The sequence below is a fragment of the Chaetodon auriga genome, chromosome 16, assembly GCF_051107435.1.
Source record: "Chaetodon auriga isolate fChaAug3 chromosome 16, fChaAug3.hap1, whole genome shotgun sequence".
In the NCBI taxonomy this organism is placed as follows: Eukaryota; Metazoa; Chordata; class Actinopteri; order Chaetodontiformes; family Chaetodontidae; genus Chaetodon; species Chaetodon auriga.
The window spans coordinates 3,057,288-3,085,217 of record NC_135089.1 but is presented as its reverse complement, the minus strand read 5'-3'; the positions used below and the strand labels follow the sequence as shown (position 1 = coordinate 3,085,217).

The following is a 27,930-nucleotide window of genomic DNA, read 5'->3' as shown; positions in this document are numbered from 1 at the left end:
GAGAAATATTCTGTATCTGTGCAGCAGGAGTCAAAACCATCATGCAGTTCCTTCTGAGGACATAACAAATAGTCAGTTTGATCTGATTTACATTAAAAACTAAGCTAATGAAGTATCTGTACATTCATTAACTCGGTGTTAAACTTGTATAATTGGCAGGAAGTTGAGCGTTTTCTGACTCTTTTAATCCACTTACAGGCGCACACTCATGTCGGCGCTGGGGTTTGTTAGGCGCTCGAGGGCCAGCGCTGATATTTTCGGATTGTGACTCCCAGTGGTCGATTACAGCGTGTTATCACCGCTTTACAACAGCAGGCTGAGGCTGTGGTTTTAGCAGAGCACACAGGGTTTTATATCTGACAGCTCAGCTTTTATTTTTATGGCTGTATAAAGGCTGATGTGCAAAGGCTGATGCCAATATTTTGTGTTGATATTCAGTGTCGGAGGAATTGGCCATTTTCAAGCCTGAAACCGTTTCTGAAAACATTTCTTCATTTCATGTCAAATCAGTTCTTGCTGAAGTACAACGGCACACGTACAGACACGCATTTGTACTGCTGTTCTTCTGAGGACCCTCACTGATACAATGCTTTTTCTATCTCCAACCTCGAAGGGTGTGGATACGCTTCAAACAAAGACATTTTCAGAGCTCTCAGTACTGCTTGAATCCCCTTTCCCCTACACCTTCTGACTTTTTATAACATAACTGCCATTTGCAGAGCAGCAAACTGACCTTCAGTGACAGATCGCTTCACCCGCCGTGTGTGAAGGAGAGAGCAGCTCCTTCCTTCCTGCTGCTGTCCAAACTGGTAATCCACTCACATCCAGTATCAGTATATACTAATCTGTGCAACATCAGTATTCCCTGTGTGTAATAATGTGAACTCAACCACTCTCTGTTTTACTTACTATATTGTTCACGTATTTATCCATTTTTTTTTTTTTTTTTTAAACGGATGCTTCTGTGCCCTTTGCTGCTGTATACTGCACATTTCCCCGCTGTGGGATTAATGAAGGATTATTTTATTTTATCTTACATAGACAGAAGTGCATGAACACACCCACACCCACACACACACAGGAGACAGCACTGATGTACATTTATATCCTGGCAGCTCACCTTAACCACCACTACATCCATAGTCGTTACCTTTACTTTAACCTTAACTCATTTTAACACTTTAACACTAAAAAAAAAACTTTGTGGCACCTAATTATTTGTCCCCAGATGGGACACGAGGCCCCACATTGAGACAAAATGACCTGATTTTTGTGCCTGTATGTGATTAATAGATACAAATATACACACATAGTGTACATACAATCCCACATGTCCTTTATTCTAGTGTTTTCTAACCTGGGGCCGTAAATGTGAGGGGTCATGAAGTAATTAAAGGGATAAGAATGAAAAGCAGATTATTTTTCACACTGTTGTGTGTTTTCGAAAGTAATAAAACTCTGAACTCAATGTCTGTTTATGAGCTTCTCCCACAGCTATTAGCTGCATCTCAGCTGGTTAAAAGGAAACAGCGCTGCAGGTACGACGATGTGACAGACAGACAGGTGTTAGTGCTGAAAACTAACAAACAAGAAGGTGTTATAAGGTAAAGTGTGGTAGAGACACGCAGTGAAACATGGTGATTTGTTCCCCCTAGGGTTCGTATTTTATTCATCAGGACTTGATGCATCCAAGTATAGGATCATTCGGTTTTGGCACCTTTAAAGATTTCATTTTCAATTTGAACAACACATTAAAAATCAAAAGAAACAAAGAAATGACTAAGGCTGTGTGAGTTTTAAAAATAAAATACATACATACATATATTTATATATTTATAAAGAAATCAACCAAACCATTTAAAAAAGCAGTTTTGTTCAATGTAGATTGTTTGGTTTGTCTCACAAAAGCAATAAGATAAAATGAACTAAATAAATAAAAAAGAAAACATAAGAAAAGTACACATGAAAACATTAATACTTTAAACTTTAGCGTCTTTGCTTTTTTTCCCCTTATTATTATTAACCTTTAAAACTTAAGTTTCTCAAGAGCAGATTTGCTGTAATTTTATAGCATGCATTTAATTTCTGAAATGGTGAGTCACTTAGCTTCTCTTGTACTATTTCATATTTAACTTGTTTTTATTTTTGTGTTTGGCGTCCTCTTCTTTTCCTTCCCCTCTGCTCCTTCCTTTTTATTTTGTAGAAGTCGCGTTTGGAGTCTTTGCTTTGTGAACTTTGACCCCTTTTGTCGGCTCTTTCTGTTAAGGGGTTCAGCTCTCCCGTTACGACCCCCCAAAAAGAAAGCGAACAGGGACTGAGAAAAAGACGAGAAGGTTCTGTTAAAAGAATAGATATTATTCTACTGCTGACCGTCTGCGTCGGGCTCTGGTGGCGTCAGTCGCTGTGTACTGCTGCGACTTCAAGGACCTCGTCTTGTTCTCAACCTTCCAATGAACAGATACTAAAAGAGTCTTTTCTCATCTCACCAACAGCACTTGGTTTAGTTAACTTGTTTTTTTTTCTTTTTTGCTTCGGTAAAGTCTGTAACTCTTGGTTATTAACGTAATAATTTATTTATAAAAGTAATACATATATATAGTACCTTTGTTAGAGATTACAGATTGGGCTTATTCTTACTGAATCCCAAACTGTAACAATTCACAGTTTTAATGCAAAAAATGAACATATGAGTCAATAAATAAAAGAGGTGTGTATCTGAGCGGTGGGCTGGCTGAGGGGGAGCTCGACTTGTTGCTCCAACCAAACATGTGGGGCAAAACTGTCAAACCAAAGGGCTATGAAATCATGAAATCGATTCTTTATCTCATAAATGCCCACCCCCTCCCACCCTGCCTTTCAGTGCCCCAAACCTCATCAACAAACCCTGCGCATAAAATGACGGATGTCACGCTCTCGGGACAACCTGACCCATTCTCACGCCTCTGCCATTCAATCCAGGAACACAGCAGACTTTGTTGAAACTCTCTCAACAATGGTAATGGAAAAGTCATGCAGCTGAACGAAAAGAACAAATGTCTATAAACATGGAAATCCATCTTCTCCTGGGGCGTTCTGCACCCACAGGGGTTCCCGTGTCTCCTGGTCTTCGCCGGGCCGGCTTGGCCTGTGTCGACTCCCTCATACCGGCGTGGTGCGGCGGTTCGCTGTGTTGGTGTGGCTCGAGTCTTTCAGGTCCTTCTGGATGCAGTTGTGGACTTGCAGGAAGTTGTGGTCCCTCTCAGAGTTGTAGGTGGCGGTGGGCGTGCCGGTGGACTTGAGGGTGTCCCGGGGCAGCGTGTACATGGAGATCTCCGTGGATGGCAGCGCGCTGAAGCCCTTGAGGCCCACCGGCGAGGTGTCGCGGGAGTGTGATGGGTCTGTGGAGCGGGAAGAGGAGCGCGAGCGGCGTCTGTAGCGGTAGCGGTAGCTGGGGATTCGCGTTATGGCCGAGCCTTGGAGGTAGTCGGCGGCGCGGGCCCCTATTCGGAGCTGTCGATGGCGGTCGATGAACATGTGCACGGCCAAGACGCCCACCATCTCAGCCATGATGAAGGAGAGGGCACCAAAGTAGAAGGACCAGCCGTACGAGTAGCTGTTCTTCTTGGAGTCGCTTTTTGAAGGGTCCCCTGCGTTGGCTGATATGTACACGATGATCCCGATGATGTTGCTCAGGCCTGAAGGGTTGGGAGGTGCAGGAGAGGGGAGGGTTGTGGGTAATCGGTTCATGGAGAAAAGGACAAAGAAGACAAGAAAACAAGATGCAAAGTATAAGTCAGGATGAGCTCATGGTGCGAGTTATTCTTAGCGTGTTCTTAACTAAACGTACACTATCAAGTCTGATACGTGAGGAGCGCTGATTCATGCACTGTACGCAGTGTACTAACGCTGTCCAAGTCTCCATCCAACATGACTGATCTCACACTCCTAATCTTTGCCCTTGCAGCGAGAAACAGGGCGGCTCCAGGTCTTGATGCAGATCATTTGGGACAGAGCAGAACATAATCCACGCTGGAGCTGTGGTCTCTGCTAGAGCCCATCATGTACCCACATGTATATTCTCTGACTTGTTAGTTTAGTCACGCACAGAGAAATGTTTGACGTGGTATATCTGGGAAGATGGATCGTAGGAAAAGTGTGTCAGGGACACCATATTTTTAGAGATGAGTCCCAATGGGTGGCTTTTAGCCCAGCAACAGGACCAAGAGAAAAGAAAAGAGGACAAAAGAAGGAAGAATAGAAGAAGTGACTTGTAGCTGCAGTGCAAGAGACGACCAACGGCCCAAGACAGAGCGGAGCACATGTGGACTTTCCAGTCAGCCCTGGTTCTATTTGGAACGATAGTTAGAATAATAATTTGCTTTTTGTTTCTAAAAATGAGACTATTGCATCTGTTTCTCCTAATCCAAACAGACGGTAGGCAGAAATCACATATGCCCCTTCTCAATTTGTGAATTTCACCATCATGTATGTTGTAATTAATAATATTTTGGTTGCATGATACTATTCATGAACCAGTGAAAGGCTTTTATTGTGAAGCCGCTGCAGGAGGCGGTCATGGAGGTTAGTGGCTGTGTTAAGTCACCGTGGAGTAAAAACTCACCTGCAGACACAAAGAAGATTCCTGCGCTGAGGATGATGTTGTGGCGTGACTTGTAGAACTCACTGGCAGCTATACACAGGCCTCCCATGAAGAGCAGGATGACGCTGAGGATGGGGAAGATGCTGGAGGCTCGCACCGCACCTGGAAATCAGCGGCAAAGAGAGGAGGGGGAGGGAGGCGACGGGAGAATGGGATGTGATTTGGTGTTCACACAGAGAGAACAGCCAAAGGGGCGACAAGGAAAGAGAGCGGCGAGCGTGGGGATGAAAGAAGAGTATAAAGCAGAGGGAGTGAGAAACAAAGAGAGAAAAGCACATTAGAATCCATTTCAGCATCTGCTCCTCGTGTGTGAGCACATCCTAATCAACACCCCATCAGGCCTGTGAAAGACTCCATCAACACTGTGTAGTGAGTGTGTATCCCCACAGTGAGCCTGTTACCCAACCTTATGTAATCACACCGCTTGACTCTCCCTCTCTCTCAGCACTCTTCTCCGCAGACCACAGAGCGAACTGGCTGCTTTACGTAGCATCATGTGAACGGCAGTCAGCCGAAGTGCTACGGGGCTCTGGCATGTATATCAGCCAGGCCGCAGTGCAGAGGGACGAAGCCCGCGTCCTTGAAGCAAAACAGCGTCCTTGCAGCTAATTATCAAGAAGCAAAAACTGGAAGAGGGATTTGATGTTGCTTTTGAGGTCGAGCCAGGGTCAAAAAAGAGCTTGTACGCCCTCAGGTGTCAGGTAAAATTAGAGTCATATAGGAGTTTGAGAAGGAGACGTTTGTTGTTTGAGTCGTGCAGGAGAAACGGCGAGGAAACCTCCCAAACCTGTCCTTTTTTTTTCAGGCACCTCCTTTCGCCTTTCATGCTTTACCTCTCCCCGTCCCTCCCCCTCTCTCCTGTTTAACATGCACACTTAAACTTTCATCAGGCTGGTTAAATTTTCACCACTTCACCTCATCTCCCCACATGGCTGCCGCCTCAGCACTTTCCCAGCTTCTCCCCAAAGTGCTGACGCCGGGCTGGGTGGCTCTGTGCTGAACTCGGCCGCCTGCGCCTCCATGGGGACCCGCCATCGGGGCTCCCGGCGGCCCATCTGCCCGCATACCTGCTGCCATTCATCGCTCCCCTCCCCCGCACACCCTTCTCTTCTAGCAGGGATTCACTTATCCTCTACCCTCCAGCGCCCGAAGGCTTCGTGGCGCCCGACAAGCTCGGTGGGAAAGCCACCGTCAGCCCACAGGCGGGCTGATAGGCAGCAGTCAACAGCTGCAGTGGAGGAGAGCGCCAAGCGGTGGCCACGGCTGGCTGGACGCTCATCGCTCACCCTCCACTGGGCTCTCAGCAGTAACTACAGCAGGACCAGAGCCCGCCGAGGCGCCGTGTGCTGATGCTGCTTCGTACCTGATGTGCTGTTGTTCTGCACGTAACCATACATGAAGATTATTCACAAAATAACTTGAATAGTTGTCAGTTGGCCAGAAGTCCACACCCAAATCCACTGAAACAGGAAGTACGAGGCTCATTAACAAAACAACAGCGCAGCTCAGGATCCACTGCAGTGATTGGCTGAGCCCATCCTGTCCTTGACACACTGTGTACAAACATGCATAAAGCTGACTGAAAATCAGAAAAGCTTGATATTGACTATTATTTTTTTCCAGTTATGAACAAGCAGCATTTCAGAATGACTCCAGTTTCATGTGGAGGAACAGCAGGTCGGCCTCTAATCACAGGGTTAGTGGCTCCTTCTGTCCACATGTCAACGTGTCCTTGAGAAAGACACTGAAACCCAAAGTGCGTCCAACAGGAAGGCCAGCGCATTGCATGACAGCACCAGAGTGTGTGTGTGTGTGTGTGTGTGTGTGTGTGTGTGTGACGAATGAGAGGCGAATTGTAAAGTGCTTTGTAAGTTAAAGGCAGAACAGCAGTGCATTCATCATTCATCACATCAACAACTGGTTAAACACGCGTGGTCAAACTTTGACGAGCACCAGCTTCACGCTCGCCTGTAACATCCCCTGCATTAATGCATTAACCCATCAATAAATAAATAATAATCTAAAATAGATGAATGAATTCACACAAAAAATTATGGGATTTCAAAACCACTTTGAAAAATTTGTCTAACTGATGATCAACGATCAGAGCGTCGCGGAAATGCTGCTCGTTTCTCTTTTAAAACTGCATTTCTGAACTTATTTTAAACTTATTTAAATATCCGTTATTCTATTTTATTCTATTTGATGGATTAATGTTAATTATGTTTTTATTGTTCGTGGGGTTGGGGCTCGCAGGCGAGCGCCTGGTGGCCGGGTCTTTGCCCACGGGACCCGGCCGGGCTCAGCCCGAAGGAGCGACGTGGGCCCGCCTTCCCGTAGGCCCACCACCCGCAGGAAGGACCAGAAGGGGCCGGTGCTTTGTGTTTTGGGTGGCAGTCGTGGGCGGGGGCCCCGACGACCCAAACCCTGGACAACGACTCTGGCTATGGGGACATGGAATGTCACCTCGCTGGGGGGGAAGGAGCCGGAGCTAGTGCGGGAGGTTGAGCGGTACCGACTAGAGATAGTCGGACTCACCTCCACGCACAGTTCGGGCTCTGGAACCCAACTCCTTGAGAGAGGCTGGACTCTCTTCTACTCTGGAGTTGCCCGCGGTGAGAGGCGGCGAGCTGGTGTGGGCTTGCTTATAGCCCCCCAGCTCAGCCGTCATGTGTTGGAGTTCTCCCCGCTGAGCGAGAGGGTCGCTTCCCTGCGCCTTCGGGTCGGGGATAGGTCTCTCACTGTTGTTTCGGCCTATGGGCCAAACAGCAGTGCAGAGTACCCGGCCTTCTTGGAGTCCTTGGGAGGGGTACTGGAAAGTGCTCCAACCGGAGACTCCATCGTTCTGCTGGGGGACTTCAATGCCCACGTGGGTAGCGACAGTGATACCTGGAGGGGCGTGATTGGGAGGAACGGCCTCCCCGATCTGAACCCGAGTGGTGTTCTGTTGTTAGACTTCTGTGCTAGTCATAGTTTGTCAATAACGAACACCATGTTCAAGCATAAGGGTGTCCATCAGTGCACGTGGCACCAGGACACCCTAGGTCGGAGGTCAATGATCGACTTTGTAGTCGTATCATCTGACCTTCGGCGGTATGTCTTGGACACTCGGGTGAAGAGAGGGGCTGAGCTGTCAACTGATCACCACCTGGTGGTGAGTTGGATCCGCTGGCAGGGGAGGAAGCGGGACAGACTTGGCAGACCCAAACGTATTGTGAGGGTCTGTTGGGAACGTCTGGCGGAACCCGCTGTCAGGGAGGTCTTCAACTCCCACCTCCGGGAGAGCTTCGACCAGATTCCGAGGGAGGTTGGAGACATTGAGTCTGAATGGACCATGTTCTCCACTTCCATTGTTGATGCAGCCGTCCATAGCTGTGGCCGTAAAGTCGCCGGTGCCTGTCGTGGCGGCAATCCCCGAACCCGGTGGTGGACACCGGAAGTAAGGGATGCCGTCAAGCTGAAGAAGGAGTCCTATCGGGCTTGGTTGGCTCATAGGACTCCTGAGGCAGCTGACGGGTACCGGCAGGCTAAGCGGGCAGCAGCTCGGGCGGTTGTAGAAGCAAAAACTCGGGTCTGGGAGGAGTTCGGGGAGGCCATGGAGGAGGACTACCGGTCGGCCTCGAGGAAATTCTGGCAAACCGTTCGGCGCCTCAGGAGGGGGAAGCAGCTCTCCACTAATACTGTTTACAGTGGAGGTGGGGAGCTGCTGACCTCGACTGGGGATATTGTCGGGCGGTGGAAGGAATACTTCGAGGATCTCCTCAATCCCACTGTCATGTCTTCTGCAGAGGAAGCAGAGACTGGGGACTTGGAGGTCGATTCGTCCATCACCCGGGCTGAAGTCACTGAGGTAGTCTGCAAGCTCCTCGGTGGCAAAGCTCCGGGGGTGGACGAGATCCGCCCTGAGTACCTCAAGTCACTGGATGTTGCAGGGCTGTCCTGGTTGACACGCCTCTGCAACATCGCATGGCAGTCGGGGACGGTGTCTTTGGACTGGCAGACCGGGGTGGTGGTCCCTCTGTTTAAAAAGGGGGACCGGAGGGTGTGTTCCAACTATCGGGGGATCACACTCCTCAGCCTCCCTGGGAAAGTCTATTCCAGGGTACTGGAGAGGAGAATCCGGCCGATAGTCGAACCTCGGATTCAGGAGGAACAATGCGGTTTTCGTCCCGGCCGTGGAACACTGGACCAGCTCTATACCCTCCACAGGGTGCTTGAGGGTTCATGGGAGTTTGCCCAACCAGTCCACATGTGTTTTGTGGACTTGGAGAAGGCATTCGACCGTGTCCCTCGCGTCATTCTGTGGGAGGTGCTCCGAGAGTATGGGGTTGCAGGCCCTCTGTTGAGGGCTGTGCAGTCCCTGTACAACCGGAGCAGGAGCTTGGTCCGCATTGCCGGCAGTAAGTCGGACCTGTTCCCGGTGCATGTTGGACTCCGCCAGGGCTGCCCTTTGTCACCGGTTCTGTTCATTATTTTTATGGACAGAATTTCTAGGCGCAGCCAGGGACCGGAGGGGGTTCGGTTCGGGAGCCGGCAGATTTCGTCTCTGCTTTTTGCGGATGATGTTGTCTTGTTGGCTCCATCGAGCCAGGACCTTCAGCGTGCACTGGGACGGTTCGCAGCCGAGTGTGAAGCAGCTGGGATGAGAGTCAGCACCTCCAAGTCCGAGGCCATGGTTCTCGACCGGAAAAAGGTGGCTTGCTCCCTCCAGGTTGGGGGAGAGATCCTGCCTCAAGTGGAGGAGTTTAAGTATCTTGGGATCTTGTTCACGAGTGAGGGTAGAATGGAGCGTGAGATTGACAGGCGGATCGGTGCAGCGGCAGCAGTAATGCGGTCGCTGTATCGGTCCGTCGTGGTGAAGAAGGAGCTGAGCCGAAAGGCGAAGCTCTCGATTTACCGGTCAATCTACGTTCCTACCCTCACCTATGGTCATGAACTTTGGGTCATGACCGAAAGAACGAGGTCCCGGATACAAGCGGCTGAAATGAGTTTCCTCCGCAGGGTGGCGAGGCACTCCCTTAGAGATAGGGTGAGGAGCTCTGTCACCCGGGAGGAGCTCAGAGTAGAGTCGCTGCTCCTCCACATCGAGAGGAGTCAGCTGAGGTGGCTCGGGCATCTGTTCCGGATGCCCCCTGGACGCCTCCCTAGGGAGGTGTTCCAGGCATGCCCCACCGGGAGGAGGCCCCGGGGAAGACCCAGGACACGCTGGAGTGACTATGTCGCTCGGCTGGCCTGGGAACGCCTCGGGGTCCCCCCGGAGGAGCTGGAGGAAGTGTCCGGGGAGAGGGAAGTTTGGGCGTCCCTGCTCAGACTGCTGCCCCCGCGACCCGGCCCCGGATAAGCGGGTGTGAATGGATGGATGGATGGATGGAGTACATATTAGTTTACTGAATGCTTTACTGTGACACTTGTGGTCTTCCGTACTAATCAAATGACCTGTAATGTGGTTAAAGGAAAAAGGAAAGATTGTAAATATTAATACATTAATGATCTATTCTGTCTTCAGGTTTGGCTGAATCCTTTAAAGTCAGTCTGCAGATGACTGAAGCTGCCTGTTTTCTAGTACAGGGACGGAATGTGTTCTTGACCCGACGCTGGGACGTCTCTGCTCGCTGTCCCACCTGCTCTCATCGTGTCATCACTCAGCATCATGGTGTGCTTATCGCTTTCTTTAACCTTGGCTGAAAGAGCCCGGAGACGGAGCTCCAATCTCTGTGATGAAGAAGACTTTAATGCCGTTATTCACCGCCGTCCATCTTTCATTCGTCTGTCTGTCTCCGTCTGCTGCACACAGTCATCTTGCCGTCTTTGTCACCCAGCAAACGTCCCCCGTCTCATCTCTTCTTTCTCTCTTCTCCGTCTCTCTCTCTCGCACTTAATTCGCACTCAGTCAAAGCAGAAGACCATTTGAAAGATAAAGTGTCGTCTCGCCCTCCCCCCGTCTTCCTCCGTTCTCCCCCCGTCTCCCACTTGTCTCCTTGCGCGACCAGAGGGGATTGTGGGGTTTAGGGTTGCCGTCGAGGTGGGTTGATTAAATATTAAGTTGTCCTGAGAGTCAACCCTGCTCCTGTGTCCCGCTCCAAATGCATCGCTCTTCCTAAAGTCCCCCCGTCTCGAGCCTCCATCCCTCTATCCTGTTAACCCTGAAGATATTGACACGGCCGTTCACAGCACATTACCTGGGAGAGGGCACCGGGGCTCTTTTTCATCCATCAGCTTCATTTGCAGAGACAAAAGAGGGATAGAGGGCCAGCCAGATGTATTGATTGTTGACAGTGGGGCTGTTTAATAGTGCGGGATCTCAAGGTGACACCAAACTTTAAGAAACCTCAGAGAGGCTCTGACGCAGAGAGAAAAGGCTAAAAACGGTTCAGCTTGAACACTTTTATTTAGATCATTAAAGTTAGCATGAGGTGATTTTTCCCTTTTGTTTCCACTAAGCAGCTGACATTCATGGACATTAATCACATAATTTGATCTTATTAGCTGTGTTTCCATCTATTGTTAAGCAAATTTTAAGCAAAAGAAATCTGAATTTAGCGTGTTTCCATAAGCTGGTTTGGAACGAATAAGCTAGGCTAAGCCAAGCGCAGTTTGACCAGAAGGTGGCGGTATAATCTATGTTACGCATGCTAAAACTGGAAAAAACTGGAAAACTGGAAACAACACGAGAGACTGTCTGTACTTGTTCTTTCACATCCGCTAGTACTGACCTTGTTCCTGTCCGGAGACTAGCGTCACTTATCACACTTCAAGATTAAAATATCCTCATTTTCTTCCACAGTTTCACCTTCACAGAATCAGCTGGAAGAAAAGCATCAAACAGTCAGCTGAGCTCTTTCTACAGTTAGCAACAGAAATAACCCCCACTGCAAATCAAAATTAAGAGAATAAGACCGGAGGAGAAAAAATAATGTCAAGAAAATATTATTATTAGATTTGTTTTTGTTTGATTCAGGCCAGAGTTTCTCTTTCCTCTAAAACAGGTGCTGGATCATCCTGCCCTAAACCATTAACACAAAATTACTTTCAATAGAAAATGTTCCTCCCAGTAAGAATAAATGTCAGTGGAAACCCTGAAGAATTCACGGCTGAAGGTGACCACTCTTACAACAGCACAAAATGTAGATTACTGGCACTCTTAGCACAACAGTATCTGCCTCAAAAAGCCCACATTACTTGAACCCTTCTTCAAACCACATTATATCCAAAGACATAAGAGCTGTGTGTGGCAGCTGGTCTCTGCAGAACAAGCGCCTCCGGTTCGTGGAGCTTCTGAGAAATCTTGAGCGGCGATGGCGCTCGTGATGCTGGAGCTTTCCAGGGCAAGAAGATCCAGCTCATTTGCATGACTTCGAGGATCGGCTGGCCTGCAGGCCTTCTCCAGCCCCATGCATCCTTTGTATTAACATCCATGTTCAGCAGCACACTGCAAAGTGCAGTGACCTTCACGGCGACCTCCCAGCATGCACTGTGCCTTCCCAGGGATCGGGCTCCAGTTCGCCGCCCCTGGGTTTGGCTGACCACGCTCTACCTCGGAAGAAAAGGCTGAATTCCCTGCAGATTTTTCACGTCAGGATGCACTCTCTTCTCCTGCGCGATACTGAGTGTGTCAGCGTTCACATCGCGTACGCGTGAGGCTCAGAGAGCCGTGCCTCCGAGCTGCTTGTTGCCTGCAGTGAGCTCCGACGATGGGAATTGTTGGAGGGACAATAACTATGCCCCAAGGCGGTGAGGCTGCATCCATCACAGAGGCTACCTATTTAAACTCAGTCCTCCCTCACCACATTCTGGAGCTTTCACATCTTCACTTTCCATCTTTCAAGGAGCGGCTGAGTCCCTGTCAGAGTTTGGGATCCTGCCTGGAGGGATGTTTAAGCACAGCAGCACCCCGGGGGAGGCAGGCAGAGAGACTGACAGGCTGACAGATAGACGGGGACTAGACTCTGGATGTGTTAGTGCAGAAACAAAAGGACAGGTCCATGATACGCCATGTTTAACAGTCCTGCACAGGGTGAGACGAATATATTGATCTGTTGATAGACTGAGCTGATGTTGACCTTCTATTAAACATTAGCTACAGGCTAATAATGTCAGCCACCTCTGACATATTGAAGTTTTCTCACCGAAAACCTGCAATGAAATGTGACTTTTTTTGTTCATATTACTCGTCTCTGCAGCTCGACCTAAATGCTGAAATAAATGAAAGTTAATACCAATTAAAAGCTAACGAATAAAAAAGCTTTCAGAAGCTAGAGGGCGGTCATTTGTATACATTTGGTAGGAGACCGAATTAGCATTGTAGTCATATCAGCGTTTTCTCAAACTGAAGAAAAGCAACTGTGAAACTCAACAAATGGCAATTATCTCAAGCAGGCTGACGTTACTCTGACAGAGGGATGCTGGGACAGCTATTTTCATCCTGTTTATGCATAGGATGAATTAACAGATACAGTAAGTTTGAGCTTCTTTTATAACTGTGATTCCAAAAAGTTGGACGCTGTGTAAATGAAAATCCTCCTGAAGTTAAATATATTGGGATACATGACATTATTGGAGTCATACTGCTGCATCAGTGCACAGATACTCAGTGCTGAAGGATAATAAAAGCCTCTCAAACGTCCTTTCTTTTTCTTGCAGTGTGTGATTGTTTCTATGCATTTGGTAAAAGACTGAACTGCCATCGTCATCACGTCATCATTGTCTCAAACTGAATAAAAGCAGCTGTGCTACTCTTGAACTGTTGGTATGTACGTATGATTATAGGTGACATGGCTCTGACTGCGGGCTGCTGGGACGGCCTCCGTCCTGGGAAAGAACTGTGGCGACTCTCCTGAGCGGTAAAACTCTGTCAATCTCCGGCTGTTGGAAAACAACGACCCCGTCCAAATGAAAGCTTTGACCTCGGTGCTAATAGCTAATGACAGCGGCGACCTCCGCGGCGTCTTGTGTTTCTGAAGCCCTCGCCTCGGCCCACATGAAAGGATGCTCTGGGGAGCCCTGTGATTAGCACTGAGGTCGCCGTTTTGATTTGGGTCGAGGTCACGATCACAGAGAGTGGCGCATCTTCAGTTTCTCCCCCAACGACTCCCTCATTCATGTGACACCCGCTTAAGGAGTGAACGCCAACTCTGGGAGGAACGGCTCACACACAACACTGTGCTTCAACGCGTTTTCTGGTGATTCATTTTAGAGTTAAAGTACAGCGACTACAAATCATTTTCATCATAACTGACCATTCGCTAAGCCCCTCCCCCGAGCAGTCATTGTCCAATCATAGCTTGGAGACATGAAAGACATCGATTAAACAGTGTGTTTATCTGCTGTGATGAAAGATGCAAGTTTAAAAACAGCGAACGAGTTTACTGCATATATTAAAAACCTTTCATTTCTTCCAAACGTCCTCATCCTGCAGGCTTACAGGTGAAAAATACCTGCTCAGGACTGAAACATCCACAGCATGGGGGCTATAACATGTTACTACATCAGAGTTTAGAGTAGCAGCTCTGTGTCCTACTTTTCATTTGGAAAAGTTGACTTCACTCTCAGCCAAACTTGCTTTGGATTGTGTTCAGCTGCTGGATTACTGCACATGCTCAAATCCAGCACACGGCAACAGTTTGAAAATATGAACCCTAAAGCACAAATCTGACGCTGCTGAAGTGTGTTTTTCTGCAGGAAGCGTTCTGTGCATTGAAACAAATAAGATTTTCATTGTTTTAAATGTGTGCAAGCAAAATGACAGTGTTAAATTACTAAACTGTGTGCTGGATTGAAAGCTTGACAGGCAGTAAGTGAACAAACGATGGGTTAGATCGGACTCAGCGTTCACACCTTTTTACCTGCAGAGCAGAGTTCATCTGCGTTTACATGCTGACTGAAATCCCAGTGAGCTACATTTACAGTGTAAATAAAAGGAAGTTCCCCCAAACTCCTGAAAGTTCCATTCAAATGAGGCAGAATCTTCAAAGGCAAAGAAAAAAACAAAATTGCAGCTTTTCTCAAACTCTAATTGATTTCTATTTATGCTGGTTGTCGTACTGTTTGCCTCCTGATGATTGGCACTTTTCTATTTACCACCACGATCACTGGTTGTTTTCCTGTCAGTAGCCGAAATGAAAATTGGCACACGGCTATGCTTTCCCCAGATGGAGGAAATCTCATCTACTTTGATTTTATTGAGCAAGAACACTGAATATTGTCACTATTTGGTTTCTCTGATCCGTCACATGCACATGAGGGAAGAGTTTGGAGAGGAAGAGGGGGTGGGAGGCCGGAAAGTAAACTAATGTCACAAGAAAAATGGGAAATCATATATCAAAAGAACAGCTCAACATTTTGGGATGTATGTATGAAGCTACAGCCAGCAGCTGGTTAGCTTAGCGGAAAGGCTAGCTTGACTAGCTGTTTTATTTACACGTACTGCCCAGTGAAGCTAAAAGACTTAGCAACACTTGGCGCAGCACTTTGCCTTTTCTCCGGGTCTGTGCGGTGCGGCGGCGTTCGGACACAGGTGGTGCCTCGCTCTGCCTGGCCTGTTGGTGGCTGCACCGGGGCAGGAGCTGTAGCAATGAGCGATGGAGGCCGGCTCGCCCCGCCCGGCCCTGCCGTGCTGCCGGCGTGCGTGCCAACCCGCTCACAGAGACACAGGGTGAGAGCGGATACTGTGTGTACTGTATTGATTGGCACGGCTGCAGCTCAGGCTGGTGTCCGAGCGCTGGCACTCTTCGGCGCTGGCTGACAAACAACTTAATGAGACTCAACACCCGTGCAGGCCCGTGGCTGGGTTTCTACAGCAGCTCGTCCTCATTGCCACTGTGGCTTCACTCATGCAACCTGCATCCAAATGGTAAATAATATGAATATTTAGAGGCGTTCATGCGCTGACTGGCAGTTGCTTTAATTTCCTGAAGCTGCAGGAAACAAACACACAAGGGAGCAAAGGAGCCAATTCATGGCAGCCTGCATTTAATATTTATCCTGAAGTACAGAATCAACTCTAAGCTAGCCTCTAAATATTGCATGCAAAGTTATTGTTCACCTAAACTTCCAAAGCTGCTTATTCAAGCTGCATATTTGAAGACAAAAGCACTCAAAATGAACATGTAGCTAATGATGTGACTTCTAAAACCGGCTGCACCAGTGATGATTTAGGTGCATCCTATTAAAAGGCGTGAATAATCTCACAAAGAAATATTTTGTATGTTATATTATGAGATCCGTTTCCATGTTAAGACTGAACGTTTTTTCCTTTGGATCACTGTCAGTAAATCTGCTTTAATTCAATGTTGAAACTTCCACACTGTTTTGAATAGTTTACAGGCACTATATTATTTCATGTACTTCATGTAAAACTCAAAGGTAACACGGTGTATAAAAGCAGAAGTTTAACCGCACATCTCAGCCCAAAATGAAAATAAAACGGTATCACGTCCAGTGAATCCACAGTGGGAGTGTGGAGGGTGCAGCAAGACAAGACTAATGGCATGAAGGTGATAAGTTATGCTAAATGGAACGGACGAATTATTTATTCAAGAGCACAAATGACTAAATCATCCTCCACTGGCTCTGTGGATCTTTGCTCTCTCTTAGAATCAAAGATAAAAGGTCACATTTAGATTTTAGCTTCTGCCTCACGTCAGCACATTCGACATCCACGAAATGCATAAACATGACGCGCACAAACATTCCACACATGTACGCTACATGTGAGCTAACGTGCACTGTCCTCGTTACGAAGGCGTGTCTCTGCAGCCTCCATCTCTCTCTCTCTCTCTCTGTCTGTCTTACTTTCCCTCTCTCTCTCTCTTTCATTGACAGGGTTGAGAGGAAATTAGCATTGGCTCTTAATCAGCCTCCCCCAGCCCAGAATGTGCTGATGTGCAGGACAGGGTCATGCTAATCAGGTGCCTCAGCTCCCAGGCACATTGATTTAATACTACAAACGCTTATTAATCCCCTCCACACCTCCTCCTCCCCCTCCTCTTCCTCAATACCGAGCCCTTGCATCGTCCTCCTGACCAGGAGGCTCGTTGCCCCTCCGCCCAAACTCTCACCCCTCCCAGCCTCCCCCCGTCAACCCCGGCATCGAACATTCACAAAACATCTCTGAAGCAGCGGTGGAGTGTCCACGGAGCGCCTTAAAATACACAGTGTGAAACAACGCGCATAAACAAAGGAAATTAGCTTTGGTGGCTAAATTCAAAATGTACCAGAGTGCTTACGCAGCTTTCAACCCGCATCTGAAAGCTTATGTATCCTGACAACACACCTCGCAGGCAGAATGCAATTTGACTTGAATTGATTAGAAAATAAATGGAGGTCGCACTCGCTGGCATTTATAAACCAGAAGAAGAGAGAGAGCCGAGACGTTCAGATCTGACGTCTGAGACGCCTCTGGGAATTCATTAATGAGCCACTTGCTTTGTATTCGTGTTGTCCTGATTATTTGTTTTTGGAATTTCTGTGTTCTTCATCTCACTCCTGTCCTCATAGGTTTTATCTGTTTGAAATATTCATGAAAATCACCTGCACGCCAAGTGACAACGAGAGCCGCAGTGATCAGGGTTTTTTTTAGATGACTGTTTTTTTATTCGTCTTTATTGTGATAGTGACAGTTGGAGGAAGAGGAAGGCAGTGGAGAGAGAGGATGACGAGCAGCAAAGGGCCGCTGCAGTAAGAAAACTATCAGCTGAGCGACTCAGATTCTTCCTTTAAAAAGAAACAATTGATTTCAACTTTCAGCTTCGAGGCTATTTCATGTCCAGGGCTCCCTGAGAAGCATCGAAATCTCCCACTAAAAACCTTCCCAGCCTAAATTCAGCGCAGACTTTGTGAGTTAACTTTAACCTGAACTGAGGGATCAGGATCAGGAAGGACGTCAGGAGCATGTTTGCTTCGTCCAGCTGAGACTGCTGAAGCTCCGGCGTCCTGCTGAGGTGAGGACTGCACGGTCCGTCTCAGGCCATCGAGTGTCAGCAGTCCTGCTTCTTATGAACAAAATGAATCGGGTTTCGTCTTAATGGGGAATGAGATACTGACCTTTGACCCCTTCAGAGTCAGAGAGGACAGTGACACGTTTTGATTTAAGTAAAAACTTGAGTGACTCAATCTCACTTCTACATTCATGACTCTGATAGAGATACGTGGTAATATGAATCCACCACCAGCAGACACTGACGGGGAACGTTTTACTACAACATGAGTACTTTTACTGTGCGTTTTGCTCATAATACTTACATACTTTTACTTAAGTAATGTTTTGAATGCAGGATTTTTACTTGTAGTGGAGTATTTTGGAGTATTTCACAGTTTGGTGTCACTACTTTCACTTAAGTAAAGGATCTGAACACACCACTGGATACGTCATAATACTTTTACCATGATGATGTTTTGTTTTTTTCAAGCTGCAGGACAACGTGAAACAAACAATAATCAAAGAGAAAAGAGAAAAAAAAAACAATTCAAACTTCCTCATTAGGAATCAGGTTTAGTCTCTGTGTTTATGAGACCGTTTAAGACCAGGCTGGGTGTGAAGATGAACATGGATGATCTCATCGCAGAGCTTCCATTAGAGGCCGGCACTGAACGCAGCTCTGTCATATTAACATAACATCACACGCACAGAGACGGGTCAGTGGAACACAGTGGAAGAGCTCCCTCACTCCCTGAAATCACTTCACATGACACACAATTAAAGCTCCCTCCACAGAACACATTTCAATTACTGTAATTACCCTCCAGTCCACTGCTGATGTCCCCGCAGATCACGGCTGAACGTCGGCGTGACAGCGCCGCGCCGCAGCTGAGCGCGGCCAACATCACACATCAGCGGGGGAAGCAAAGGGCACAGTGAGCCGCGGCGGCACAGGTTTTATCTGTGGCTGCATCGACGGTGAACTGGAAGATTCACTTTTAATCAATTATAAAAGGCAATATCATCACTGTACGAGGAATTTAGCTTCGGGCCACAATGCTAATGCTAACGCTTTGGGACTGATGCTGCTGAAGGCCAGAAATGGGCCATTTATGTCTCCATTGGACAGTAGAGACAAACAAAGTTTCAGTTTACATTCAGTATTTCCCACAAAGACACATCATCTGTGGGGGACCTTTGACTGGTACCATCTTCATATGACTTCAGTCACCTAAATCAAACACAAAGGCTTAAAAACAACAGCTCCTATGATCACTTTCACTCTACAAATATGTTCCTGTTCATGGACTGAGCCACACGTTGGGCACGCCCCTTGTTTTTTCTCCATGTTGTGGCAGCTGGACGTCATCTTGCTTTTTATAGCGTTTAGATCAGCCTCCCTCTGGCTTGCAACACTAAAGCTCTTCTCATTTTTGATAAGTATTGCACAAAAAGCGGTCAAACCTCACTCTGCTGCTTCATATGTGGAGATAAAAAGGACACAAGTACATAATTTGCCATTTTCTCTCACAGCGGTGGGAGTTTTTCAGGCTGTGTCAGCTCAGAACTGAAGAATAAACCTGTGTGTGTGTGTGAGAAACTGATCTGCGAGTGAGCAGCCGTCTTTTGATGACGCCCGCCGCCGCTCATCCTGTGTATTCTAATCTCGCTTTAATGCGAGGACGCACTCTCTCACCTCTGTGTTTTACACGCTGCGCCGTCTCTATTCCCCCGTTAATAAGATATAAAGTTAGAGTGCTAGCACTCACTCGGTCAACCAGGACAAAAATGATTGGCTTTTAATTTATTGGCCCGTGTGTGTGTGTGGCGTGTGTTTTATGCTTCCTTATTTGTTGCCTTGGATACTGCTTGAAGCGCAGGACGCTCAATGTCACCGCGACCGACTGGGACCGAAAACCGAACACAGGAGGCGCGAGCTGGATGCTAACTTCTTCAACACATTATCTACCCTTCTGACAACCCCATCGCAGGTCATGTGGTCACATTAAAGCACTGTGGCGAGGCCCTCCCCCTCCTCTCCCTACACACACACACACACACACACACACTCTTGTACACAAACTGGTACTGGAGACTCAGCGCTGGTCGAAGAGCCGCTGTTGTTGCCACCCCCTGCTTTGCCCTACAAGCCCCTGCGTGTCCTGCCCCAGACCCATTGATTTTATCGGGCGACGCCAAAGCCAGTTCAGGCCAGCGTCCAGTCTGCCGCGAGGCCCCGGGGTGACACAGGCTGTGACAGGCCTGCCCTTCTGTCATCAATGTCAGCGAGTACTCTCAGATGAACGCATGCAAACACCAGAGGCAGAGATCAACGCCGGCTCGGGGCAAAAACACCCGGGAAGGTTCATAAGGAAGTTAACTGCGGGGCTGAAAACTGCAGCTTTTTGCATTTTCCTTTTTCTTCGTTGACTTCTGACTCGGTCACATGCTCAAACTCCTCGCCTGTGGGCGACTGTAAATGAATGGTGGGAGCCCAATGCCCTGATTCTACACTTTATATTATTCTGACTGTGTTTCAGTCATGCAGGAAAAGTATGAATGAAATCTTCTTGAATATGGGGGTAAATCCTCCAGGAAGGACTGGCGCTGTGATGATGGAAGACTAATATTTACTCTCTTTTAGCTCTGTTTTGGTCTCCTCAGGGACATATCGGGCTGCTCAGCTGCTAAATTCTCCACCAAGTTCACCAGCTCGTCTCTAACTGCGTCTGTCTGCTGTTTGGTGCTGAGCAGGTCGTGTACAGTGGAGTTTTCTGAGCTTTTAAGCAGAAAACAGTTTCCTGCTGTGGCTGGAAACTGCACTAAGAGAGCGCCGACAGTGAACCTAAACAGTTGCGGGAGAGAAAGACAAAACAAAGAGCTGAAAGAAGACAGCGGGTGCAGCTGAGAGCAGCTGCAGAGCCGAGCGATAACTCTCTGTGGGTCTGTCACTACAAGCGACCTCGCTCACATCCAAGCAGTCATACATTGTTAATATGAAAATATTGATTATAGCTGCTTTGAATTAATGAAGTCTGCATTTGCAAACTGATTGACTTCCAAGACCAAACATCGACTTCTTGATTATTTCCTGCTAAAACTGTGCAGCGTCAGCATCAGAATACCGTGCACACTCTAAGGTATTTGTCTGTGCTGTGGAAGTGGGACACGCTGCATGATCGGGGGATTGTTCTCAGTGCGCTGCTGGAAAAACAAAAGAGTTTTTGATCTGACGACAAGCAAACACACAGCATGAAGCTGTAGAAAACGTCCTGGCCAGGGCGAAGAGAAAAGGGCTTAATAAAAACCACAAAACAACAAATCCAGTTAAGAGAATGAGCAGAACACGGCAGCTTTGCCTCCTGTGAGACCTGCAGGCTCTGCACACAGGTGTCACCTCACAGCTGAAACTGCGACGAGTCGATGGACAGCTGTCTGAAGAAATGTCGGACATCCTCTGGTCCCTGCCTCTCCCTGCTCCTCTCTGTTTATATCAATGTGACAAAACGAGACATTCGAAGACGTCGCTTCGGAAGTTATGTGCCATTTTTTCACTGTTTAACATTTCATGGAATAAACAATGAATCCATTGATTGAAACAGCAGCTGTCATCACATTAATGTATGATGACAATAATCATTAGCTGCAGCTGTAGTTTATTTTACAGCATGTTATCTATTAGGCCTCCAACAAATGATTATTCTCTATACCAATTCATCTGTTTGGATTCTTCTTTCCATTAATTATTTGGTGCATGAAACATTACAGTAAAAGCAGAAAATGCCCATCACAGCTTGTCAAAGCTTCAGGTGAGCGTCTTAAAAGGCTCGTTTTGTCTGACCGACAGGCCAAAACCTTAAAGTACCTCAGAGAAAAGCAGCTGGAACCAGTTTGCTTGAAAAACGACTTGAATGATTCACTGCTTATCAACACAGCTGCAGTTCATTTCTCGGCGGATTGATAATGTGACACTGGTGATGTATTATTGGATAGTTCGAAACAGCATCCAAAGAGAAGCTTTTACTCCTGAAAGTCGAAAACCTCTGACTAACAGCTGATTTCCTGCTCCAGCCCGACACCCCCCCCCCCCCATCTTCCTCTCTATATTACAGTGAATTGATGTCTCTCAGTTCAGTATTAGCAGCTTGCATAACTGGGCGTTTTCTTCCTCTCTTTCTTCTCTCTCAGCTGCTTAGCGCCCAGTAGAGCAGTGGATGATGGGAGCTCCGACACGGCATGATCTAAAAACCCACTGGCGCTTTAGTGTGCCTCAGCTGTCTTATATAACCCCGTGTGGATGTGCAAACTGCCTTGCTATTGGGAGCGCTGAGGACTCACGGAGCAGACACACACACACACACACACACACACACACACACACACACACACACACACACAGAAGCTACTGAGATGTGGTGTGTTTGAATGCATGTGTGTGTGTCAGCGTAAGGACAGCAGATCAGAGTGTGTGTGTGTGTGTGTGTGTGTGATGAAGCGGGGGTGCACGTTTAGCAGAACGCATTCGCATTTGTCTGTTTTCTGCTCAGCAACCGCGGCACCAAATATCTCCCTCCTCCTCGCTACGCTGTTTGATGACATCACTGGTGTGTCCCCTCGATTTTGGACCGGCGAGCTCCCCGGTGATGTCACTTCCGCTGGGGCCTTCACCTGAAGTGACATCATTTCTGTTGCATAACTATCCCCCCCTCTCCCTCTCCTGCATGTGAGAGCAGAGGCAGCTCTTCTCTGTCTTTGGCCACCCAGAGGCGCCGTGAAACTCCTCATTATGGAAATATCAGGTGTGTGTCCATGAAATGGAAATGGGCAGACAGGAAAATACATCACCGGGGTTTAAACCGGAGACACCCACCAAGACGCCGTGTCCTCTATGACCTCTTCACGCACCCAAGAAACAGCGTGAGGCTCTGAGCTCTCGTTCAGGAGACGACACTAGGCGCGATTCAACTGACGTGAGATATTCGGGTGTGAGGGTGAAGAGAGGCAGAGTGTGAGAGACAGCGATGGAGAGAGGCCTGACCTATATAAGAAGGAGGCTGAAATATTTATGGATGTGAGTGTCCTAATTGGCAAGCCACTGGGAGCACTGCGGCCTTCTCCTCCAATCACAGCCTGGGAAGAGGTTAACACACACACACACACACACACACACACACACACACACACACACACACACGCGTGCAGGCGAGCGTCGGTGGTCCGAGGGCCAGAGAGCGGCCTCTACCCTGCGACCCTGCCATCCCCGGCCTGACGGAGGCCTCCTCACAGGACCGAACCGCCTTCGCCGAGGCTCCGGCGTCGTTCCAATCATTACCGGAGCGGTTATCATAACCGTTCTCTGTGGCACATATGGACGGGAACAAGCGCTCAGAGCGCTGAGTCAAACACAGCCTAATTGGCTGGGCTTAATCTCCAGCACTGGCACGCGCTGCTCGGCTCTCTGAGAGGCCTCAATTACTGTCCCCGCCGATGGAGACGAGGAGACGAGGAGACGGACACTTTCCGACTTCTAGTTTCAAACCACTGCAGGCTGTGGGTGGGCGGGGGAGGGGGCACCACATCAGGGGTCAACAGGGACTCGGGAACATTGGTTTGATTGTCAAATACACCGAAGACACGCCATGGTGGCAACTTGTCAACCACAAGGTAGCGCATGCACTGCTTTATCGTCTATTTTAGTCTGAATGGGACCAGAGTTCTCAAATTGAACATCATGCTGTACTGATGAAGACTTGAAATCATAAACTCAGTAGGAAACTGTTTTCTGAGGTAATACGTGGGGTCTTTTTCCCATTAGCTCACATACGATTGAGCTGCTTTTTGCAGCCGGTGGAGTCGCCCCCTGCTGGCCATTAGAAAGACCGCAGGTTAAAGACGCCTCCTCGTTTCCGTGGTTCACACACCCTCCAATCCCTGAATGCGCGCTAATGTTGGGCTTACCAGTGGCTAACATTAGCAAGACAGCTAAGAAGAGCAACATGTCACTGAGACAACTTTGGACTCTCATTTCTCCTCTTCTGTCCAGCTGCTGTGCCAAGATAACACAGACCAAACTGATATGAACACACCATCACACTCCTGCTCACACAGCCACCAGCGTTACTGGGATTCATAACTGTAATGAAATGACTGAATTTCACATTGTAATCCCTTTTACTACGTGTTATACTGATGAAAGTAATTAATTTACTACAACAGTGATTAAAATGAAACAAACTATGTGTTCTTGACGATCAGCAGGCGTGGAGCAGTGACCAGAATATGCAAATCCAAGTAATGTGTCCATGCAAACTTTTCAATATGGACATGATCCACCAGCTAATGGTTTTCCAATGCAGTGATGCTCTCCAAAAAAGTTTCTTTATCAAAGCTGTTTTAACAGATTGCCTCACGAGAAGACATCCCAACCAGCAAAGAAAATCCTCCTCTTTGGACCAGAGCAGCAAATCTGCAACATTTCCGTTACAGCCCTCCCAAACGATAAAGTAAAAGTAGATTTACTGATTTAGTGTGTACACAACAGTAAATAAAGAGCAAACTGAAGCTATTTTCATTGTCTGTCATCTGTCGTGTGCTTCCTCCTCTAACTCCACGTTGATGTGTTGAAGCACAATCAACATAAAACAAATGTTGGCTTTTTAAAAAATGCTGCCCCCCCCCCCCCAATTTCAACTCTGCCACTTCAGTCTGTAGCAACGACTCAGACCCATTAATTGGCCAATCAGACGAGAGTATTGAGCTGACGATACTAACAGTGCATCATGGGCTCACAGTCATTGTTGTGATTTTTAGGATTAGCAGGCAAATGAGTTCGACAAGCATCTCTGTCTTGCTTGCACAAAGGAAAAGAGAGCAGAAATCAATGGGCTGTGTTTACAGGGTACACCGCCGACTGTAACACTGCACGTTATGTTACCCACAGCCAAGCAGTAAAAACAGACGAGCTGCTTGGCACGGCTCAGCCTGGCCAGCCTCGTGCTAAAAGCAGGCAGAGACAGCAGTGACACGCGGGCCAAGAGCAGCTACTGGCACCGCGCTGCAGTCTGAGACGGAGCAAGAAGTGGGACAAGTTTTAAAAATACAGTAAATGTCAAGAGAACATGGGGAGAAAAGCCGGATGTGATTTTTCCTCGTGGACAAACGACGGAGCAGCGAAAGACAGTCAATCTGATGTGCAAACAGGATTTCTCTGAGTGGAAAAAGGGAGACGAGATACTCACGCAAGAAGTACTCAGATGGGTCCGCTTCGTAATCTGTTTCCTCTGGAAAGTGGTCTATCTGTTTACACATCCCTTTGAAGTTTCCTGTCAGGAGAAACAGAAACAGAGTTCAGTCGAGTTCAAACAAGAAGACGCCAACAAGACCAACAGCCGATCTGCAAACTTCTTAAGTCGGCACAGATTGTGTCAAACGGTTCAGGTCAGCGGACCCTGTTCTGTGGTCGCGGCTCTCACACAGACCGGAAGACGCTCTGCAGAATCAGACCTGAGCACCAGGCTTCTCCGGCACCAGGTGGCGGCTTGTAAACAAGAGCAGCGCAGCTGGTGCGACCTGGAGCCGCTCCAACCGCTGTGCACAGAGAAGCTCATCTCTAACGCTCATTCATTTGGCTGACACCTCGCCGTCCGGCTGCGCTGTCCGTTCAGGAAGCAGCGCGCCGGCCGGCATCCCTCTCCTCTCCCTCCCTCTTCCTCCTGTCTGCTCTCCTCTATTCGCGGCCTCTCAGCGGAGGTTTGGCATTGATGAGGTCACTCAAGGTGGCGTGGCGGGGGAGGCGCGCATAAGGCGGCCATTACGGCGACCTGCTGCTGCAGCGAGGAGGCAGATGCCTGGGCGTTTGATTGGGCCAGATTAGCGTTTCATTAACTTCTTCATCTCCTCTCCCTCCAGTGTCCCTTTAATTAGGTGAACAGGTGTTGGTTACCATGGTGCCAGGTGTTGCTGAGGAGGTTTTGGCAGCGAGGCGTGATGGGCACAGCGGGGTGCAGTTGTTACTTTGTGAATGGCCCACATGCAGCGGAGAGAGAGGGACCCCCCAGTGATGACCACTCAGACATTAGAGAGAGTGTCACCTGGAAAAAAAGCCATCAAAGCGTCCTCGATCTGCTCTCCCGCCTGCGTACGGTATTAGCGTCGGGGCTACCTGCGGGCTGGCAACCGCCGCCGTCTGTTCAGAGACTCAGCTCACGATGGACGTTTTCAGATGGGGGAAATGTTTGCCTCGATTGTTTCAGTGTCATTTGTCAAGTTTCCAGTGTGGCAGAATTTCATGAAAGTCAGCTCAAGAAAATGAGAATGAGAACGCCAGCGTTAGCGAGAATGAGCAGTTTGTGATGAAGCCATTAAACCACTGCAGAAGAAGAACATACCCTGAATTAAACCAGCTCCAGTCAAACCTCAAACTATGAAAAATGATGCAGAACGTGTGATGGGAACGTGGCATTTCTGGTGTTTCATGTATTAATGTGAGGAAGGTGACAGGCTCCTCATCGCTCTACAAAGATCAGTAGTATGTTTCCATTGCATTCGCATTTTTTTTATACTGATGCACCAATTTTTCCACCTCATCTAAGCCTAAAAACTTCTTGTGATATTTTATCTTTTCTGTTTAATCTGCAGTGTTTCCACTGAAGGTTTTTTGAAGCATAAAGTGAAGATGTGCATAAAAACACGTGTATGGAAATGCATCTACTGAGCTTTGATGCAGGAGACATCAACCTTTGCAGGACAAACACACCAATCTGTGGACTGACGTATTTGTGTGTGTGCACTCCTTTCTCCCACTGTCTCAGCTCCGGCCCATAATCAAAAAACACTTATTGATCTTCATCGACAGGTTCTGTGGCAATTAGGACGTGAGAGAAGGAGAGATAAAGACAGAGAGAACAGAGACAATGCAATGGGAAGGAGGAGGAGAGATAAATATAGGAAGGGCAGGGAACAGAGAGGTTTTGAAGGACAGAGAGGGAAGATGGAGTGGGAGGTGGAATACATCAAGTTTGAGTGTCACAGTTTAGGCCTCGGTAATTGCTGAGCCATGAAAAAGCCCTCCAGAGTTTAACGGACCTGCACAGTTTTGAACTTGATGCTCTGATGTAGGACGTGAAGCTCCCTGTTCGGTGGCAGACTGGAGATTAGAGCTGGGCTCGTTCCAATCAGCTGGAAGGTGATCTCTGTTAACTACTGCTGCAGCATGAAGCTCACAGAAGCTTTGGTGGAGATGCTCGGCAGCTAGCTGTAGCACGCCAGCAGCCGGATGTGAGCTGGTGCATACCGTAGGTGTAACCCCGCCGCCTCCTGCAACTACTCCCCCAGGCTGCTGCTGGAAATAACAATATGTTCCTCTTCAACTTGCCTGCTTAAATAAGCTTTAAATAAGTTGCATTTCCAGCGGAGGAGAAGGGAGGGGAGGGGAGAACGCCTCTCCGAGCATATTTCACTGAAAGACGACTTGTGTTTACATACGACTACATCGCACGCTCCCAGTGGAGCTGTCTGAGCAAACTAGCAGCAGCAGCAATCCACAGAGCAGCGTGTGTGTGTCTTAACAACATTATCAAGTGGGTGTAAGATTTGGTTTGCAGCTGGCCGTCCCATCCGCAGTTGTGCGATTTGTAATAGCAGCTGTGGAGAGTGGCCTATTGGGGGAACCACTTCAATTAGCGTGCTGAAAGATTTATGTGACACTTAACCGCTCCAAACGGTCCTTTTCTTGTAAGACATGTAAACTCAGCAGGCTGGTAAATGTTTTATAATGGCATTTTCATTTTGGAGACCTCCCCACATGAGTGTGAGCGCAGAGCCGAGCTGTGGAGAGAGACGTTTGGCCAGCGAGAGCTTTGGCAGGGGGACGACTGTTGAACGGAGACGTGTTACCGGAGGCTCAGGTGTGCAGCGGGTCAAAACACTTATCACTCAAAGAGAAACACCTGTATTCACAGAGCAACACTTGCACTTTCAGCACCGCACGCTGGATTACTGAAGGACTTTGTGTTTAAAGCCTCATGAAAACTGTCTTCCCTCTGCAGTTTCACATTTACATGACTGAAGCTGGATGAAGGCGCAGCACAGGGACATTTTAAAGACCTTTAAAGATCCCAAATGTTTATTAACTTTCAAATTATAGCCTCAGGAAATCAGGCTGCGGGATCAGTGGGCTTGTCACCACAGCAAGAATAAAGAGTCTACAGCTAGCAACAATGCTAACATGCTGTTTGGCAGGTATAATGATATTTACCATCTTATGTTAGTTGCCATCATGCTAACATTTGCTAATAAGCACTAAGCACAAAGTACAGCTGAGGTTGATGTAGTGTTGGGACTTTGACCTGGTGATGGCGCTATTTTAGAAGTCAGA

General features: G+C 47.9%; 1 protein-coding gene across 1 annotated transcript in view; it reads right to left on the bottom strand.

Moving 5' to 3' along the window:
- Positions 1–1,638: 1,638 nt before the first annotated feature.
- The window catches only part of cacng2a (calcium channel, voltage-dependent, gamma subunit 2a), a 63,114-nt gene continuing 36,822 nt past the window's right edge, over positions 1,639–27,930 (bottom strand). The window contains exons 2-4 of the mRNA XM_076752552.1: positions 24,794–24,877; positions 4,601–4,741; positions 1,639–3,674 (exon numbers count right to left, since the gene is read on the bottom strand). Coding sequence (XP_076608667.1) covers positions 3,139–3,674; positions 4,601–4,741; positions 24,794–24,877 — 761 coding nt within the window. The 3' untranslated portion in view covers positions 1,639–3,138. The remainder of the gene's footprint in view (positions 3,675–4,600; positions 4,742–24,793; positions 24,878–27,930) is intronic.